At 61.7% G+C, this 18,406-nt stretch overlaps 1 protein-coding gene across 9 annotated transcripts in view; it reads left to right on the top strand.

Annotated features, from left to right (window-relative positions):
* Window positions 1–18,406, top strand: part of TNS3 (tensin 3) — a 188,445-nt gene that overhangs the window by 150,361 nt on the left and 19,678 nt on the right. For all 9 annotated transcript variants that reach the window (XM_070059452.1, XM_070059446.1, XM_070059450.1 and 6 more), the window contains one exon: window positions 17,309–17,480. In XM_070059452.1, coding sequence (XP_069915553.1) covers window positions 17,309–17,480 — 172 coding nt within the window. The remainder of the gene's footprint in view (window positions 1–17,308; window positions 17,481–18,406) is intronic.

Raw genomic sequence — 18,406 nt, 5'->3', positions numbered from 1 at the left:
TGCCGGCTCTAGACGTGTGACAGGCGATCTGGGGCCTCAGAACACGGCGCTTCCTTCTGCTTGGCTGGAGGACATGGCACCTCGAGCCCTGCGCCACGGCGGAGACTTGCCACGGCCTCGCCGGCCGCAGAGCACAAGTACTGCCTTCAGCCCCGCGGGAGGCCCGGCTGCCGACCAGGCGGAGGCTGGCAGGGGCTGAGAGACCCGCTGTGCCAGCAGGGCCTGCCAGGAAGCCACAGCCCGGTGCAGTAGGGCTGGACAGCGCAGGGATGGGCTGGGATTCACTGTTAGAGGGTCCCTGGGCTCCTCCTGGGACTGAGGGCAGAGCTGAGGGCAGGCCCTGGGCTCCTCCTGGGTGCTCAGGGCAGGCCTGAGATGCCCTGCTGCGGTTAGTAGCCAGACCAGGGCAGAAATGAAGGGTCCCACTAGGAAAGGGGTTGGGGTGTACACTCTGGGGTGGGGGCAATGTGCTGACCAGGGCTGTCCTCCGTGTGAGACGCCCCGGGCTTCCACTTCTCTGGCTGTATATGGCTGCTAGAAGCTTCTCTCCATTGTGAGTGTCCGCGGGCACCGTGGCTGCCTGTGGAGGGCCGGGTTGGGGCGTGCTGCCTGTCCCTGGGGAGGAGCGGGGCTGCGGTGGTGTTCAGCAGGGAGATGTGGGGGTAGGGAGGAAGGAGAGGGCAGAGAAGTGAGAAGGAAGCAGCCGGCAGCGGGAGCGAGGCGGGGCCGTGTCTGGAGGCACTGGCTGGGCAGGCTGCCCGCGGCAGCCCCACAGTCCCGGGATTCTTTTGCCGCTGCCTGCCGCTGAATGGGCCTCTTTGGAGGTGGCGCCCCGCCTCCCGCCGGACACAGAGCCCCGCCCGGGTGGGTGGGGGAGGCCTGGGGACTGGGACCTGACTCCCCCGGGACAGGCAGGAACACAGAGCCCAGCCCGGGTGGGTGGGGAAGGCCGCGGGGACCCGGGGCTCCGCGCACCACACTGGGCTGCCTAGGACAGAAGCGCAGAGCGGCTTGCAGCCGGCCCACGTCCTTCCGGGCCCTGCCATGGATTGACCGGGCCCCAGGTGTCCAGGTAAGCAGGACACTGGGACCTGGGGCTCCTTCCCGCCCAGCGATAAGCTGGGACTGTGCTCCGAAGGCCTCAGCCAGCCTCCTTTCTGAAACCTGATCCATGCCCTGTGGGTGGGTGGGTGGGTGGGTGGTGGGCTTGGTGTAGTGGGATGCGGAGGTCTAGGGGCAGGAAGTGGGGGCGGGGCTGAGTGCCTGCAGTCTTTGTGATTTGGTTGCAGTTCTGAGTCCCCTAGGCTTGGGGACAAAAGGCCCCAGCCCTTGAGCCTGGAGGGCTTCTCCCTCCGGGCAAGTCTCCCTTTGTCCTTGCTTGCCTGCGGGTCACTTGGGAACAAAAGCCTGGTTTACAGATGCACAGCTCTGCCGGGGCTGCTTCCCCCAGCACATTCCTCTGCCGTTGCCTGCTGGGGGCCAGCCTGCTGCGTTCCAGGCTGCGTCTGTCCTGCCCGGCACAGGGCGTCCCTGGAGAAGCCCCGGGGGCAGGCGCTGGGTGCTCACTACCCCTCGCCGCTGTGCCTCTGCTTGGAGCGGTCCGAGGAGTTTCCCAGCGAGTCCATGGCTCCCAGACAGAACGCGTTCCCTGGCACGGCCCAGCTGTGTCAGCAGAGCTCCCCGCCCTCCATGGGCGGCTGGGGCTGCCCCCCCCCCGCCCCCTACAACAAGGCCTTGCCAGGCTCTGGGGAGCCTGGGGCGTGTGGCCTCGCCACCGTGGGCTCTGCGATCGTGCCTGCCCGCGGCTGAGTCAGTGCTGCGCGGCGTCAGCCGGAGGGAGGGGACCCCAGACTCCACCGTGGCCCCAAGGCCAGTGTGGGAGTCCCGAGTGTCACCCTGGCAGCGACTGAGACAGTGTCTTCAAGGTTTCCTGTGCGTTCAGCGCAGTAATTTTCCGTAAATTCCATCGGAATGTCGGTGTCTCAGAAGTTGTGTGGTTGGGATGGAGAGAGCTTTGCTAACGCAGAGGTGAGGTGAGAGAGCTGGAGGGCTCTGTGGGTCCTCCTGGGCCTGCAGGCCTGGAGCCCATGGCTGCCGGGGGCCTTGGGAGCAGAGCCCCATTCCTGGGAGGGAGGGGCTTGCGAGGCGGCAGGTGTCTTCCCTGGCGCAAACCTGTGTGACAAGTTCCTGGTCTGTGCAGGGCGGAGGGGCTGGCTCTTGCAGGACCTGCAGGATTTGGGGGGGCGGCAGGGGTGTCCTGTTGGCTTCCTCTGAGCAGGCGTCCCTTCCACGCCTTCCACATGGACGCGTTGGTGTGAAGACTGAGCCAGGCGTGTGGGGTGCACAGTAGGCCCTCAGCCAAAGGTAGCCTTTATTCCGGGTCTGCCATGATCCTCGTTACAAGGAACGGAGGTCTCTGCGATGTGGGCAGGACGTTAGGGCAACCATGTGAAAGTGCTCTGGGAGCAAGAGGAGTGCCGTTCTCCGTGGAGTGGGGATTGCTGGTCGGGGCTGCTGGCCCCCACCCCGGCCTTGCCCCCCTCCTCCCCATCTCACCTCCCCATGAAAGCTACCTGCATCCACAGGTGGGGAGCTGGCAGCTGTGCTGGGGTCGGCATGGGGAGGAGAGGCGGTGTGGCCCATGGACAGCTCTGATCTGTGAACTCCTGGGGACGCCTCGGCCACCCTGTGCCCAGGAGAGCCTTGTGTCTTAATGGTGACAGGATCACTGTTCCCAGGAAGAGCCGGGTCTCTGTCCAACCGCCCACTGTGGATTTGCCAGGAAATCACCTAAGAGCAGGGAGCCAGCTCCTGTCTGTACTCCCCACTCCCCACCCCCAGCAGGGAGACCTGTGCCTCCTTCAGGTAGAGGAGGGAGGGGCTGGGTCAGCCAGGGCAGTTGTGGCTTCCAGGGGCCCCTGGTGAGTTCCGGGGCTCCCGTACAGCACTGAGGGGCAGGGGACAGGAGGGGCCCGGCTCCAGGTAAGATCTGCTCCTGGAAGATGTGGCTATTGGACCCCCGTGCGTGGTGGCGGCGTGGGCTCTGAGGAGCACACAGATTGCCTGTGGTCCCTGGGTTCTGCCATCAGTGCCATCCGTGAGGCTCCCACGCCGTGTCTGGAGCGTCCTGTGATGGTGAGGGAAACCTGAGTGGTGGAGTCGCTGGGAGGACTCTCTGAGTCCGCTGAGACACTTAGAGAGCTGTGCGTGAGTGGAGAGGAAGCCCGAGTGCTCCCGGCTACTTCACCCCCGTACGTCGGCGGCAGGCTGCATGCTCCTAGGACGCGGTCCGTTGATTCAGACTGATGCAGGTCCCGTTTGTGAGAACCGACTGTGAAGCCAGAACATTCTGTGAACACGGCTGGCGTACAGGTGGCTGGATCGACAGGTGGCAGGTGAAGGAGCCACCCGACCCCACGTGGTTGGGCCATTGGCCAGAGTCAGCAGGGGCAAGAGGAGACCCCACAAAGACGGGGTGGTTTCCCCTCGGGAGAAGGTCACGGGTGGCGACCGCGGTGGCCGCCAGGTACTGACGGAGCCAGGACGCAGTGTCGGGTGCGCGTCCGAGCAGGGACAGGTGCTCCGTTTTCTGTGTGTGTCTGGCCTTCCTGGGTGGGGGTCTCCATCACTTCCAGCTGGAGGTACGCAGAGGCCGCGTTTCTGGGGCCTCTCAGTGGCCACTGCCAGGCACTGGCGCGCCCTGCGCAGTCGGGGCGGCGCTTCGCCGCGGTGAGTGTAGAAATTCCACTCCAACCCTGCCCGCTCGTGAAGTGCATTGACGAGGCTGTGGGCGCCACCGGCAGAAGTGACCGTGACTCTCCCCACGCAGAGGACGGCCTTCCTCTTCCTGGCCCTGGCGTTCCTCCGCTCGCACCTTCCGGACCTCACCTCCAGCCACTCCTGCAGGGAGGGTTTGCAGGCACCAGCTCTCTTCCTTCTCCTTCCCGGAGCTGTGTGGGCTGCCCCCTCCTTCCCGCCGGAGCCCCTCTGCAATCTGGGCCACTCCCCTCCTTTCTGGCCTCTGGCTCCCGGTCTCTTCCCACCCATCACACCTGGGCTGTCGGAGCAGCGCAGGGTGGGTGGTGAGAGGCACTCAGGTTTCAGAAATGGGGCCCTGCACCAGCCAGGCACCTGGACGGGGGAGGCGGGGCCACAGGAGGCCTCCCCCACCCAGCCCTGCACCAGCCACTGGCCGCGTGGACCGCTCCACACCCGCCACGCCGCCGGGAGCCCTCAGCAGGGGACTCCTCCCAGCTGGTCCTTGCCTGCACTGCCTCACCTGTGGCCCGTGCTGGGCAGTGCGGGGACGGTGGCCAGGCTGCTGTGCACGGCTGCAGGGCTGGTGCCCCGGGAGGGAGCGCTTGACCACGTGGGTTCTCCCGAGCTTCCTGCCCGGACACTTGACCGTGGTGAATGTTGTCTGCAGCTTTAACCACTGTTCTCAGTGCTGTTTGTCACAACAAGTCGTTTCCGTTTTTCTTCTTGTAATTATGATGCAGTTGTCCGTGCTCTCCACGGTAGTGATCTGTGTCCTGAGTCCGTGTAATACAACGGGGCGTTGGAGAGAGCGAGCGAGGGAGCCAGCCCACCGCACTTCTTACGGCTGTTAGCATAATCGGCCCACTTTGTTAAGAGTGCTGCTGCCAGTCTCTCACTCTGCCTGACTTGTGAATTAGGCTTTATGATAGGAGTGAGTGTGGGGGGGGGAAAGTATATGAAGACTGTTCAAAAAGTCACGAAGACTGAATTTATGAAAAACGCACCCATGGGTTTCAAAGTATTTTGCACCAAAATAATCTCTCAGCTGTATTCCCCATGGACTTTGAAGCCCCTTTATCTGTAAACTTGGGTCCTCTCCTGGGTTCCAGGAACCCACTGGGGGTCTCAGCAGGTATCACCAAGGATAAGGGGGGCACTGCTAGATACTGCAGCGACTGCTGGTGTGTGTGTGTGTGTGTGTGTGTGTGTGAGAGAGAGCGTGTGAGTGAGCATGTGTGGATGTCTGTGTGCACGTCTCTGTGAATGTAAGTGTGCATGTGTCTGTGTGCATGTGTGTGTTCAAGTGTGCACGTATATGTGTACATGTGTGTGCACGTCTGAGTGTGAATGTGTGTCCAAGTGTATGTATTTGTGTACCTGTGTGTGAACATGTCTGAGTGTGTGCTTGTCTGTGTGAATGTGAATGTATACATGTGTGTCCAGCATGTGTGTCCTAGTGTGTTTAGACGTGTGTCTGTGTGCGTGTCTGAATGTGTGCGTGTCTGAGTGTGTGCGTGCACATCTAGTTTCCATCTCACGACTCATGTTTACCCATTCTTGCATGTCGCAGTCTTGCGTGTTTTCAGGCGTGCCTGTTTTCCATGCTGTCCTGCTGCATTCTACGTATGGGGTCAGTGTCATTACCAAGACCCTGGCCCGGTCTGGGTGCGGTCTGAGGGTGACTGGCAGCCGCCCTGAGTGTGACCGGGTGCTGGTGTCCTGGTCCACGCTTCAGTCTCCGTGTCTGTGAGGTGCCGAGGAGGCTCCGTCCAGGAGAGCTGAGCTCTTGGTGAGCGCTGGTCACTGAACGCCGGTGGTGTGCGCGGGCGGCCTCGGCCGCGGGTCCTCCCTGGAAGTGCTGGCTGGGTGTTCCGCACGCGCTCTTCCTGGGCGCGGAGTTCAGTCTCGGTGGAAAGGGCACGAGGCTCAGCGTGGCCAGGCCCCGTGGCCCGTGTCGGGGGAGGGTCTTTCTGAGCTCCCTGGTCCCCCCTCCCACCGAGTCTCTTCTTGGGGTGGGTCGTGCCGGGGGACAGGGCTGCTGGTCAGCCTCCACGTTTGGAGCAGCACAGTTCTTCAGAGCTCTCTGGAACCGGCCCTGGCGGGTGTCCAGCGCCACTGGTGGCCTCGGCATTCCCGAGGTTGGGACGCGCCGGAGCGGGGCTGGGCCTGCTGGTGCCTCCAGAGCCCAGCGTCCTCCCTGGCTGCTGACCAGGCGCCGCCTGCAGGGGAAATTAACCCAGCCCGAAGGAAAGCAGTGCCACGGAGAGTCGGGGTGCGGTGAAGCCCTCCGCCCGCGCCCACCGCACGCGCACGCGCCCTGCCTGTCACACACACGAGGGCATCCCCTCGGGGCCCCCTGGGGTTGGGCCTGCGGGATTTGATCCCCAGGAGCTCTGCCCCGGCCTGGTTGGAGCTGCGGTCTGCAGTGTGCAAGGAACACGTCGGAAATCCCCGCGCTGCCCTCAGAAGCCGCCGTTCCTGGCAGCGCCGACTCCAGCCCTGGAGGTGGGGGTGGCATCCACAGGCTCGCCCTGGCCCTGGCGGGGGGGCCTCCCCAGTCCCGCCTCCACCTGGGGGCCGACTCACGCTCACCCCAGGGTCGCGTGCTGAGGCCCCGGCCTGCCCTGGCCACGTGGCTGTATCCAGAAACCGGGCCTTCACGGGGAAAGCGAGTCCCTCACGGCCGGCCCCGGCCCAGCCTGCCCCGCGTGCTGCGGTCATGCCGAGAGGAGGTCAGCACCCAGGAATGACCCTGCCGGCACGCAGGGGCACAACGTGTCCGCACGGCGGGAGGAGCAGCCCTGCCCACACCGTGCTCGCAGACGCCAGCCTCCGAGACTGCGAGAGGATGACGCTGGTGTTGAAGCCGCTTGGTTTGTGCAGTGGAGACAGCGCGTGGGGCACCAGGATCTGAGCCACGCGGCTGTGGGCAGCAAGCGTGACGGGGATGAGCTCGGTCTTCAGAGCCGCGCTGGGAGCCCGGGTCCGCGCTGGGAGCCTGGGACCGTGCTGGGAGCCTGGGAGGAGCCCGTGACCGCGCTGGGAGCCCAGGACCGCGCTGGGAGCCCAGGACCGCGCTGGGAGCCCGGGACAGAGCTGGGAGCCCGGGAGGAGCCCGTGACCGCGCTGGGAAGCCCGGGACCGCGCTGGGAGCCCGGGTCCGCGCTGGGAGCCCGGGACCGCGCTGGGAAGCCCGGGACCGCGCTGGGAGCCCGGGACCGTGCTGGGAAGCCCGGGACCGCGCTGGGAAGCCCGGGACTGCGCTGGGAGCCCGGGACCGCGCTGGGAGCCTGCTGCAACTCAGCAGTGCACGCGCAGGAGCTCTCTCTCGGTGCAGGGAAGGAAAAGTCCATAAGCCCGGGCCTCCTCGCCAGTGTAGACAGACGATGGCCTACCCTCGTACCTGCTGTTCTCAGCTCATTAAGCACTGCCCCAGTGGTGATTGTGAATATAGGCCGTGTCATGTCTCCACTCTGAGAGCCTAGCAGGCCCCTCGGGCGTGGGGTGCCGGATTGTGGGGTCTGTTTGCTGCTACTCTAAGTGAATACAGGGTCTGGGGGCGGTAGGGGGGGCTCACTTAGCGCCTGGTTCTGGAGGCTGTGAGTCCAAGCGGGCGGTGCTGGTACCCAGTGGGGTCCGGTGTGTGGCTTCCAGATGCTGCAGGCGTCGGGAGGGGAGGGCCACGCAGGGCTGAGCTCCGTGGGGCCCGGCAGCCCCCAGCAGGGGCCCCCAGGGCACTGACTGCACACTCCTGCCCCATCTGTCCCAGCTGTAACCCCATCGAGTGAGGGGTCGGGTGGGGGGCACTGGCCCAGCAAGGCAGCCGCAGGGGTCACTTCCCAGTGAGGGACCTGGCCTCAGAACCTGACCAGGGTCGCCCTCAGGAGCACGGGGCACCACGGAGCCAGGGCTCTGAGCCACAGGCACCTCTTCCCAGGAGTTCCCAGGATTCAGGTCCGGTGATGTTGACCCCAGCAAATCGGGTTTCCCCTGACTCCTCAGTGCGAATCTACCTTACACCCCGTCAGGCCATGGTTAGGGAAACTGATAGTGCATGGACGTCTCGGGGCTTCCTGCTCGGGTGAGCGGGCCCCTGGAGTGACCCTTCCTTGGGTGGTCGAGGCAGACGCACAAGAGGGAAGCCGGGCTCTTCAGGGCTCTGCCGGAGACAGAATCGTGATGCTGTCCTGCCGTGGGCTCTGGGATGGGGGTGGGGGTGGTGATGGCACTGGAATTACCTGGGGACGTTGAACTTCTCCAGCTGATGTGGCCTTGTGCACACTGTGCCTTCCCAGGAGGGCCGTGCCTTCCCACGCTGGTCTCAGGGAGCCTCCTGCCAGCCTCCTGGCCAGATCTCTAAGCAGGTTCTGCGAGGTCTCCTTCGGCTGTGAAAGTAACCCCTGATTCTCTCTGCGCCCACCCACCCCCAGCGGGGTTCAGGGCCTCCGTCCTTCCCTGTGATGCCATTCTCCTGCCGGGGGGCTCATCTGCCTGCCGGGGGCTCGTCTGCCAGCCGGGGGCTCATTTGCCTGCCAGGGGCTCGTCCGCCTGCCTGGGCTCCTCCGCCTCTTCCCCCATTCCTGTCGCTGGGGAGCAGCTTCTAGTCTCTCATCCTTACGGCTGCTTTGTGTTGCAAGTTGGGGCCGTGCACTGGAGCCTAAAGGTGGACTCTGCCCAGGTTCACAGGGACACTGCTCGGTCCAGTCAGCCTGGTGCACGGGGACAATGCTCGGTCCAGTCAGCCTGGTGCACGGGGCTTGTGTGAGGTCCCTAAGCGCCCGAGTTCTGAGAGCTGCTGGGGTGGGTGCGAGTGTGTGTTCTGTGGGCGGAGTTTCGGGCGTGCAAGGTAGAAGCGTGAGCGGTGGTGACGGCTGCCCTGTGCAGTGGTTGTACTCCGTGCCGCTGTGGCCAAGAGGGTCAGTCTTGCCTTGTGTGTGTTTAACGCAGTAAAAATAAAACGGAACTGTGATGAGCGGCGGAGGGTGGCTGAGGCTCAGGGGGTTTGGGGAGCCCCCCTGCTAGGGCTGGTCTTTGCCCCCCCCCACTCGTCTGCCTGTGTGGTCTCCAGGTAGCCTCAGGAAGTGAGGCCCCGCCCAGTGCCATCCTTCCGAGCGCCCAGCGGGAAGGAAGTGGTTGTTTGTTGTTTGGTGGCGGCTAGCCCTTGGCAGCTTGCTGAGGGTGGTTCTGGTCACCCAGAGGAACTGACCCCAAGTATCAGACAGCTCCAGAACTCCCAGCTCAGGGAAGAAGCGGCCTTGGCCGTGTCGCCCTCAGAGTCCCTGCTGGACGCCGGCTGCTTGCCGTGTGGTGTTTCAGAGGGGCAGGCTTCAGATGGGACAAGGACACGTCAAGGAGGTCATCTGGCTGGGCAGATGGACCTCCTGCCCAGCTGGGGGTGAGAGCCCTGTGGGCTGGGAGGTGCAGCCCAACCCTGGGGAGACCACCCTGGTGGGGTTGGGTCAGGGTGGGTTTTGAACTGAAGAGCACGTAGGAATCAAGTGTCATAGGAATCAAAGAACGTGGGTGTGGCCCTGGGCTCTTCACCTCTGCTGTGTTTGGGGAGTGTCTCTAGGGCCGAGGTGCAGGTTCCACGCTCTTCCACTTGGGGGTCTTCACGATGAATTTCCCTTATCCCTAACTGCCTGCTGGCCTTTCCTTTGCTGTCCCCAAAGCTGGCTCTAAGTCTTTATCCACGGACTAGACACAGGAGAACTGCAAGCTAAGGACCCTCCACTGCTGAGCCTTCCATGCAGTCTTGTTCCTTTAAAGACCGCTAACCAGGTCCCAGCCTTTGCCTGAGCTGGCCTCGGGGGGTGTTCTGTGGACGGAGAGGGCCTGAGCTGGCCTCGGGGGAGTTCTGTGGACGGAGAGGGCCTGAGCTGGCCTCGGGGGAGTTCTGTGGACGGAGAGGGCCTGAGATGGCCTCGGGGGAGTTCTGTGGACGGAGAGGGCCTGAGCTGGCCTCGGGGGAGTTCTGTGGACGGAGAGGGCCTGAGCTGGCCTCGGGGGAGTTCTGTGGACGGAGAGGGCCTGAGCTGGCCTCAGGGGGAGTTCTGTGGACGGAGAGGGCCTGAGCTGGCCTCGGGGGAGTTCTGTGGACGGAGAGGGCCTGAGCTGGCCTCGGGGGAGTTCTGTGGACGGAGAGGGCCTGAGCTGGCCTCGGGGGAGTTCTGTGGACGGAGAGGGCCTGAGCTGGCCTCAGGGGGAGTTCTGTGGACGGAGAGGGCCTGAGCTGGCCTCGGGGGAGTTCTGTGGACGGAGAGGGCCTGAGCTGGCCTCGGGGGAGTTCTGTGGACGAGAGGGCCTGAGCTGGCCTCGGGGGAGTTCTGTGGACGGACAGGGCCTGAGCCTCAGCCCCTGTGGCAGTGCCCAGCACCACCTCCTCCAGCAGCCCTGATTCCTACACCTGGAACCAGGGAAGGAGGGAGATCAGCTCCTGTCCCGTCTTCCAGAATTCTTCCAAGTGATGGAAACCATGCGACTATGTAATGGTCCCAGGGGTGCCAGCAGGGAGGGGAGAAGGGAGATGGAGGGGTGGGGGGTATTGGTGGCTGCAATGAGGTTCTTGTCTTTGCACAAGAAAGACGTCAGGTGTGAGACAGGAGTGGTGGGCAAAGCCGGCAGGTGGGGTGGGCGGGGCATTCCTCAGAGGGGAGCAGTCTGTCTGGAGAAAGCGCCTCGCGTGGTTCAGTGGAGAGGATGCACCTGCCGGGCCGGCGGGCGGCTCAGGAAAGGCCTGGCCGCTGAGGGCAACGTCTGGACTCGGACTGAGCGTAGAGGCAGTGGGGTCGGGGTCTTCCCTCCGCTCCTCTTCCTCACCCTCTTCCCTGGTACCAGGGTTTGCTGGGTGTGAAATTGGGGAAGGTCCTCCAGGGTTTTCCTGTTACAGAAGAGGCAGCCCACTTGGCCCCCGCAGAGAGGATTTCCTAGGGTACTTGGGGGCGCGCTGGGGCCGCCCACGCGGGGACAGGGGTGTGGGCAGGACTTGCGGCAAAATGCTGCTTCCCAGGCGAGGCTGCTGCACGCTGTCCCCTCCTACCCGGAGGCTGGTTTCTAACTCCCTGCCGGAGGCTGGTTTCTAACTCCCTGCCGGACAGATGATGGGTGGGTGGCTGGGTACAGAGAGACGATAGGTGATTGACGGATGGATAGATGGGTATTCCCTTACTAACGTTTATTTGTGGTCAGAAGACTGGCTCTGCAGGTCAGATGACACTGCGCCTAGAGATGCAGTAGATTGACGGCTAATTTTATTTTATTTTCCATTAATGGTGACATGAAAAGTAAGGGGAATTTGTAATTATTAACTGATATATGAGTGAATGATTTCACTACGCTTGTTAACATTTTTATTAAGTTAAGACAGGAAAATGATGATTGAGAGAAGAGTTGAAATCCTATGTCCTGGTTTTTGCCCAGAAAGCTGTGGTTCCTGCCACTCAGATAAGACTCCCACCCCAGGCGTGACCCCAGGCGTGACCCCAGGGCTTTGGCTCCCTCTGGAATTTGCAATCTGCCAGGCAGGGCAGTCGCTGTAGGTGGCCCCTGTGGCCAGGCATCCAGACCCGAGACCTGAGACCCTGGAGGAGAGGGGAGCAGGGGGCCGGCCTGGGAGCCTCTGGCTTCCTTTTTGCTGTCCTCTTCCATGTCGTGTAAATAGTGGCCTGGGGGAGCCCGTGGTCTCCAGCTTCCCACGGAGCCCTCCTGCAGCTGCTGGAACAGGGACATAAAAATAGATGGCTTGGGAAAGGGTGGTGACCCTCCTCACCCCTGCTCTGCGCGGAGGAAGTGCAGGAAGTGGAGGCAGAGGGGAGACCTCGGGTGACATTCCTGAGCTCCCAGGGGGAGGAGCAGCCTGCACCCCCCCCCCCACAGCAGCATCTGCTGCAGCCCCCGCTGGGCACCCTTGAGGGGCGGGGCTGCGAGGCCCCCCAGACTTCTCAGGGCACCCACCATCCCCACCACACCCCATCCGTGTGTCCACTCCTGCTGTGGTCTGGTCGTTGGTCCCAACTGTTGCAAGGGTCTTCTCCAGGGTCTTGCGTCGGAGGTACTAAGAGGGAGGAAAGTTACTGCCACGCCGGGTGTATGGGGACGGGGCCTTGGTGAAAATGGCTCAATTGGATGAGGCCAAAAAGATGGGGCCCGATGATTGGAGGGAGAGAGCCACACAGGGCGAGGCGCGGGCTCCCGCCACGCTGTGTCACAGCCGCCGGGGCGGGGATGGGGGAGGGGTGCAGGGCTGCACTTTGCTGTTCAGGCTTCGAGCCTCCCGAGCCCCAGTGGGCCCCGGCTACCTCCCCATCATCGCAGAGAGCAGGGAGTACAGTTCCTCTGTGGCCCGGCCGGAGGCTCGGGCTGGGAGAGCCGGTGCCATCGTGTCCTCTCGGAGGGTGGCCGCACAGCTGGAGACACTGCACACGCCGGGGCCCCAGCCTCTCCTGGGCTCCTCTGGGTGCAGAGCTCCACGCTCAGCCCCTGTGCCCCTCTCTGTTTTGTTTGACTTTTTTTTTTTTTTTAAGAGAGTTACTTATGTCAGAAAGTCTTCCATCTGCTGGTTCACTCCCCAGATGGCCACAATGGCCGGGGCTGGGCCAGGCCGAAGCCCGGAGCCAGAATCATCTTCCAGGTCTCCCACATGGGTGGCAGGGGCCCAGGCACTCAGCCACTGCTTTCCCAGGCCATCAGCAGGGAGCTGGATCAGAAGAGGAGCAGCTGGGACACAGACCGATGCCCACATAGGATGCTGGCACTGCAGATGGCAGCTTTACCTGCTGCGCCACGATGCTGGCCTGGTTTTGTCATTCCTACCTGTACTTTATTTTTATTATTATTTTTTATTTAACAGATAGAGTTGGACAGTGAGAGAGAGAGACAGAGAGAAAGGTCTTCCTTCCGTTGGTTCACCCCCCAAATGGCCGCTACGGCCGGCGCTGCGCCGATCCAAAGCCAGGAGCCAGGTGCTTCCTCTTGGTCTCCCATGCGGGTGCAGGGCCCAAGCACTTGGGCCATCCTCCACTGCCCTCCCGGGCCACAGCAGAGAGCTGGACAGGAAGAGGAACAACCGGGACAGAATCCGGTGCCCATATGGAATGCTGGTGCCGCAGGGGGAGGATTAACCAAGTGAGCCACGGCGCCGGTCCCCCTACCTGTAGTTTAACCAGGAGCACCAGGCGCACCTGGCAAGCCAGGGCAGCAGCTCCGTGGGTTCTGCCTGTCCTTGGACTAGGGTTTTCAGATCTGTGGCTTTCCTAGATTTCCAGCAGAACAGTGGACAGGGGCACTTCAGAGGTGACCTGAACTGTACACCTTGGTCCCCTCTCCTGCACAGCAGGGTGCAACGCTTCCCAGGCTCCCACAGCCCAAGGGGAAGGGGCGGAGTGAAGCCAGGGCCCTATGGCTGCGCCGTGCAGGGACTACACCTCCAGTGCCGGGCCTTTGCTTAGGGTTCAGACAAGCCTTGCAGGAAATGTGTACCTGAGTCGCCTGGTCTCAGATCCTGACCCCGCCCCCCCAGGCCTGGCTGCCGTGCTTCTGTCTCTCCAGGACTGCATGATTGGCACATCACTGACTCTGTTGGGCCTCCTTGGCAGCTGCGCTCCATGGGTCAGTGGCTGAGTGGCAGAGGCTACAGTGGATCTCTCATGTGTCTCTGGGCCATTGCTTTGCCTGGAGGTTTGGGCCCAGGAAGCCCTGGCTGTCCTGGGAGAGCGAAATCCGCCAACCACAGTTCTGGCATTGGTCTAGTGGCCGTGGGTGTGCCCGGTCCCCGCTGAGAGTGCAGCTGCTGACTTTGCACCAGAGGCAGCCGGTGTGGCGTTCTCCGGTAGGCGGCTCCCAGGTTGTGGTGTTGCCTGGCTGTTGAGTGCGCTCTGCCGTCCCCCGCCAGGCCGGCAGCATCCCTCCCTCACACTCTGGCCACTTACCGCATCTCCTGCCCCCTTCCCTTTAGTGAGAACGAGGGTTGTCTGTAACCCTCGTTTGTCCTTGGGTCTGCACGTCCTCCAGATGAGGCGGAAGCCGGGAGAGCAGAGACCAAGTCCTTTATCTGGGGTCTACGCGCTCCTGGGATCCAGACACCCACCCCCGACCCCAGCTCTTGAGCTGGTTTTAAAATTCTGCATTTCCATGTTGTGCACAGCAGCCCTCAGAGTGTAGGCTCTGTGCCTGCCTGCATTTTTGTCTTTTCGTTTTTTTGCAAAACTCTAAGCCTTGGGCATTTATAAAGTTAACATGAGTGATTTCTGACTGCATAGCTAGTTCTGACTGCAGTGAGTTCCTCCTTTGAACGGGTGGAGGCATGAGCCTCAGGGGAGCTTGGAGTCACAGAGACCAGACTCATCATCTTGCCTGAGCAGACGACAAAGGGACGGTGGTTGGCGAGACAGTGGCCATCACGGCGTGGCCCCCGAGAAAAGGGAGACGCCCCAGCTCCACACCTGGGGCAGCGAGCGGAGACTCAGGTGGAATTGAGAGGCTCCTCGGGTTGTGCGGTTGGAGGGGAGAGTGGAGACGACAGTGGACCACGGGGTGCAGAGGAGGACGCTGCACAGGGGGACGGGGCGTCTGCCAGGACGCACCGTGCGTCTCAGCACCGGCCAGGCCACTCGGCAGAGGGAGCGTCTCAAGGCTGCAGAAGAACCGAGGAAGTGATGAGAGGAACAGGCCCCCATCCCCACCCGCGCCGGCATAGTGCCCCTCGCACAAGCCCAGAGAGGGAAATACTGGGATTCACAGGACGTCTGTGGCCCGGGTGGATATCCATTCCTAAAAAAATACACGGTGATCCATACCTCACACCGCATGCAAACATGAGCTGAAAATGGATCATAGACCCAAATGTAAAACCCATGACTATAAATCTTTTTTTTTTTTTTAAGAGTTATTTGAGAGGCAGAGTTACAGAGAAGCAGAGGCAGAGAAAGAGAGAGAGAGATCTTCCATCTGATGGTTTACTCCCTAGATAGACGCAATGGCCGGAGCTGCATCAATCTGAAGCCAGGAGCCAGGAGCTTCTTCCAGGTCTCCACGTGGGTGCAGGGGCCCAAGGACTTGGGCCATCTTCTACTGCTTTCCCAGGCCATAGCAGAGAGCTGGATCGGAAGTGGAGCAGCCGGAACATCCCTTATGGGATGCCAGCACTGCAGGCAGTGGCTTTACCTGCTACACCACAGTGCCAGTCCCACCATGATTATAAATCTTAGGAAATTAAACAGAAAAAAGAAAAAATCTTGTGTGATTTGAGGTTGGCAAAGGTTTTTTTTGTTTGTTTGTTTGTTTGTTTGTTTTTCCGAATTGGACTTCATCAAAATCACGAACTTCTGCTATTTGAAAGCAGTTCTGTGAATGCGAATACCAGCAATGGGCTGGGAAAATGTGCAGATGGACTCGTGTCTGGAATCAAAGGACCCTCACTACTTGACGGTGAGGTGGAGAACAGCTGAGGGGGGGGGCATGGGGAAGGATGGAGCAGACTGCTCTCTGAGAACACACGAGCTTGGCTGCATGCAGGCCGAGGGGGCTCAGTGTCACCCGTGGACACAGGTTAAAGCCCCGGTGTGCGTCCGCTGCCCAAGCCACCAGGCTGTAGGTGAGAAGACTGACTACAGCAAGCGTCAGCCAGCAGGTGGGGGAACGGGCACCCCGATGTGTGGCTGGTGGGAATGTCAAATACGCTACCTGTGCTCTGGAAGCAGTTCCTTAACACTAAGTTCACTGTGCACCTGCCATGTGGTGCCGCCGCTGCACTCCTGTGTGTGTACCTCAAAGAAGTGCAAGTGTATGTGTGTCCGTGCAAAAAAGTGTCTGTGAGTGTTCACAGTGCCTTTATTATAGTGGCCCCCCATGCAGGCATCCTCAGTGCCCACCAGCAGGTGCCTGGAGACACGGTGTATGTGGGTACAATGCAAAGCCGCACGCCAGCCAAGAGGAATGAGCCGTGTGTACCTCCTACAGCTCGCTGAGTCCTGAAGTAACACAGTGACAAAGTAGCCCGCCACAGTTTGTGTCAGCGCGTCCGTTCGTATGAAGTTTTGAGAAATGCAAACCACTGTGCATGACGGGAATGAGGTCAGAGGTTGCCTGGGCGGGAGCAGGTGTCCCCGGGGCTGGTGCACACATCAGTGAGGATTTCCCCAGAGATCACGGCGTCGCGCCTGACCGGAGTGTGCACGGCCCCTGTAGGGTTTCTGCAGGCTGTCTTTCTGAGACATCCAATGGGAGTTAACCTTTAAGTCTCCTCTAAGATCTATCAGAGGATTAGATCCTTGAGGGATGTCATTGATGTGGAAGAATCGAGAACTCCATCCGGTTTCAGTAAGGGAAGAACAGCTGCCAGACAGAAGTAAGGCACAGGCGAGCCCTGAGCCACGTGGCAGTGTCCCGTGGGTGGGGTGCGTGCGTCCTGTTGATCTACAGTCAAGTGACAGGGCACGTTTTGTGAATGGCTCCTGGGACTGCCCGGCCGTCGGGTACATGGCCTGTGTTGGCCTCGCTGGCCGGAGGGACCCACAGGTGGGCACTGGGATCAGCGCGCACTTCTCAGTGTCCGTCCAGGGGTCTGGTACTGCTGGCCACTCCTTCCAGGATCCCTGGCAGTGCCTTCCGTAGGGGTGTGATCATCGGAAGAGAAAAGGCGGCGGCCTTTGTCCAGTGAGACCCATGTGCCCTTGAGCCTCGGGCGTGCCCTGCAGTGACCCCTCGAGGCCAGGGCAAAGCAGACCTTCTGGAAAGCTCCAGGATTAAAATGGACTTTGTCCTACTTCATGATTCTCAGATTAACCTCACTTTGTTTTGCAGCAGGAAGCAGAATGGCTTGCATTTGTAATAATTGTTAATTGACCATGGTTGCCGTGCTCATTTCTTAAAGAATAATTAAAAAAAAAAAAAGGCAAGATTTTAAAATATCCAGAAATAGTGGTGCTCCTGGTGAGAAATTGAGCAGGAAGTCCACCAGGGGGCGTGCCCGTGCTCGGGTACTACTGGACACGGTGGGTTTGTGTGCCCCCAGGGCCCGGTGGAGGTGGCCTCCGCGTGTCCGGCCGTGGAGCCTGGGTGCAGGGTGACCGGGCGGGTGCTGCTTGGTTGCCCTGTCACAGTTGCTGGAGGTGTAGCAGTTGGGTCCCCGCCTGGGGAGGGAGGGGGCCGATGGAAAGTTAAGGACGCACGGGCAGCGGGGCGCAGGGTGTGGGGGGCGGCTCCTGTGGTTGGCAGAGAAAGCTGCGGCCTTCCTGACTCAGTGGGCGCCTGGGCCCTGAGCCTGGACGTGACCGAGTGTCCATAGGTCGTCAGTCGGTGCCAGCCTGGTCAGCCCAGCTCGTGTCGCCCATGCGGCCACAGCCTAGGAGAAGTGGGGTCCCCTTCTGGGTTGGAGTCTTCGCAGTGGGAGCCTGGAGTGTCTGCGGCTGCACCCCTCCTGCCTGTCACGGGTGCCAGATGACTGCTTGGCTTTGCTGGGACAGCTGGGAGCTGTAGAAGCTGGCACCACTCCCTGTCGGTGGCTCCTCAGACCCCTGACCGAGGTCTCTTCGTGTCCTGTTTTGTCCCGCAGAGCCCCGAGGCTGCCCCGAGAGCCTTGGTCACGCCGTGGGGATGTCAGAGAGCCCCCTGGGACCCGCCCCCGCCATGCTGGGGGCCGACGCCCCCGCCACACCCAGCTTCCAGCAGGCTTTCACATCTTCCTGCAAGATCTCGAGCAATGGCCCGGGCCCCAGGAGAGCCAGGTGAGAGCCGGGACGGGCGGGGCAGGGTGTCCTGGTGCGGGGAAGTGCAGCGGCACGGCACGTGGGGAATCTCAGCGCCTCAGTACAGGGGATCGCGAGAACCGAGACCCGAGGGAGCCCGGGCGGGGCCGGGAGGCGCCCTGTTCCCCACTGCAAGGTCACCGGCCGCGCCAGCTTTCAGGACTGCAGGGAAATAAGCCGCTTAGCGAGGACAGGGCTTTGCTTCTGCCCGCAGTCTGGAGGCTCACGGCCCAGAGCAAGGGCCGGGCTCCGGCCGGGCACTGCTCCTCGGCTGCATCCCAGTGGCGAGAGACAGACCTCGTGTCCATCTGTGTCCACGTGTCTGCCTATGTCCATGTATCCAGCTGTGTCCACGTGTCCGTCTGTGTCCACGTATCCGACTGTGTCCATGTATCCAGCTGTGTCCACGTGTCCGTCTGTGTCCACGTATCCGACTGTGTCTACGTGTCTGCCTGTGTCCACGTGTCCACCTGTGTACACATGTCTATCCACGTGTATGCCTGTATCCATGTATCCGACTGTGTCCACATGTCTGTGTCCATGTGTCCATCTTTATCCACATGTCTGGCTGTATCCACGTGTCTGCTTGTGTCCACGTGTCTGCCTGTGTCCACGTGCCCATCTGTGTCCCTGTGTCCGTCTGTGTCAACATGTCCGACTGTGTCTACGTGTCTGCCTGTGTCCATCTGTGTCCCCGTGTCCATTTGTGTCTACGTGTCCTCTGTGTCCTCATGTCCTCTGCGTCTCTGGCGAGAGGGAGATGAGGCACACGTCCTTCCCAGTGAAACGTGGGTGTGTCACGTGGGTCGTGGCTTCCCTAGTGCCTCTTCTGTCTTCCTACAAACGTGGTGCCTGCCAGTGGGCTCCTCCCTGCATCCGGGTTGGGACCCATCCCAGGACCCCCA

Source organism: Oryctolagus cuniculus, chromosome 16, assembly GCF_964237555.1.
Source record: "Oryctolagus cuniculus chromosome 16, mOryCun1.1, whole genome shotgun sequence".
In the NCBI taxonomy this organism is placed as follows: domain Eukaryota; kingdom Metazoa; phylum Chordata; class Mammalia; order Lagomorpha; family Leporidae; genus Oryctolagus; species Oryctolagus cuniculus.
The sequence above is the reverse complement of the archived record's forward strand: the minus strand, read 5'-3'. Positions and strand labels throughout refer to the sequence as shown.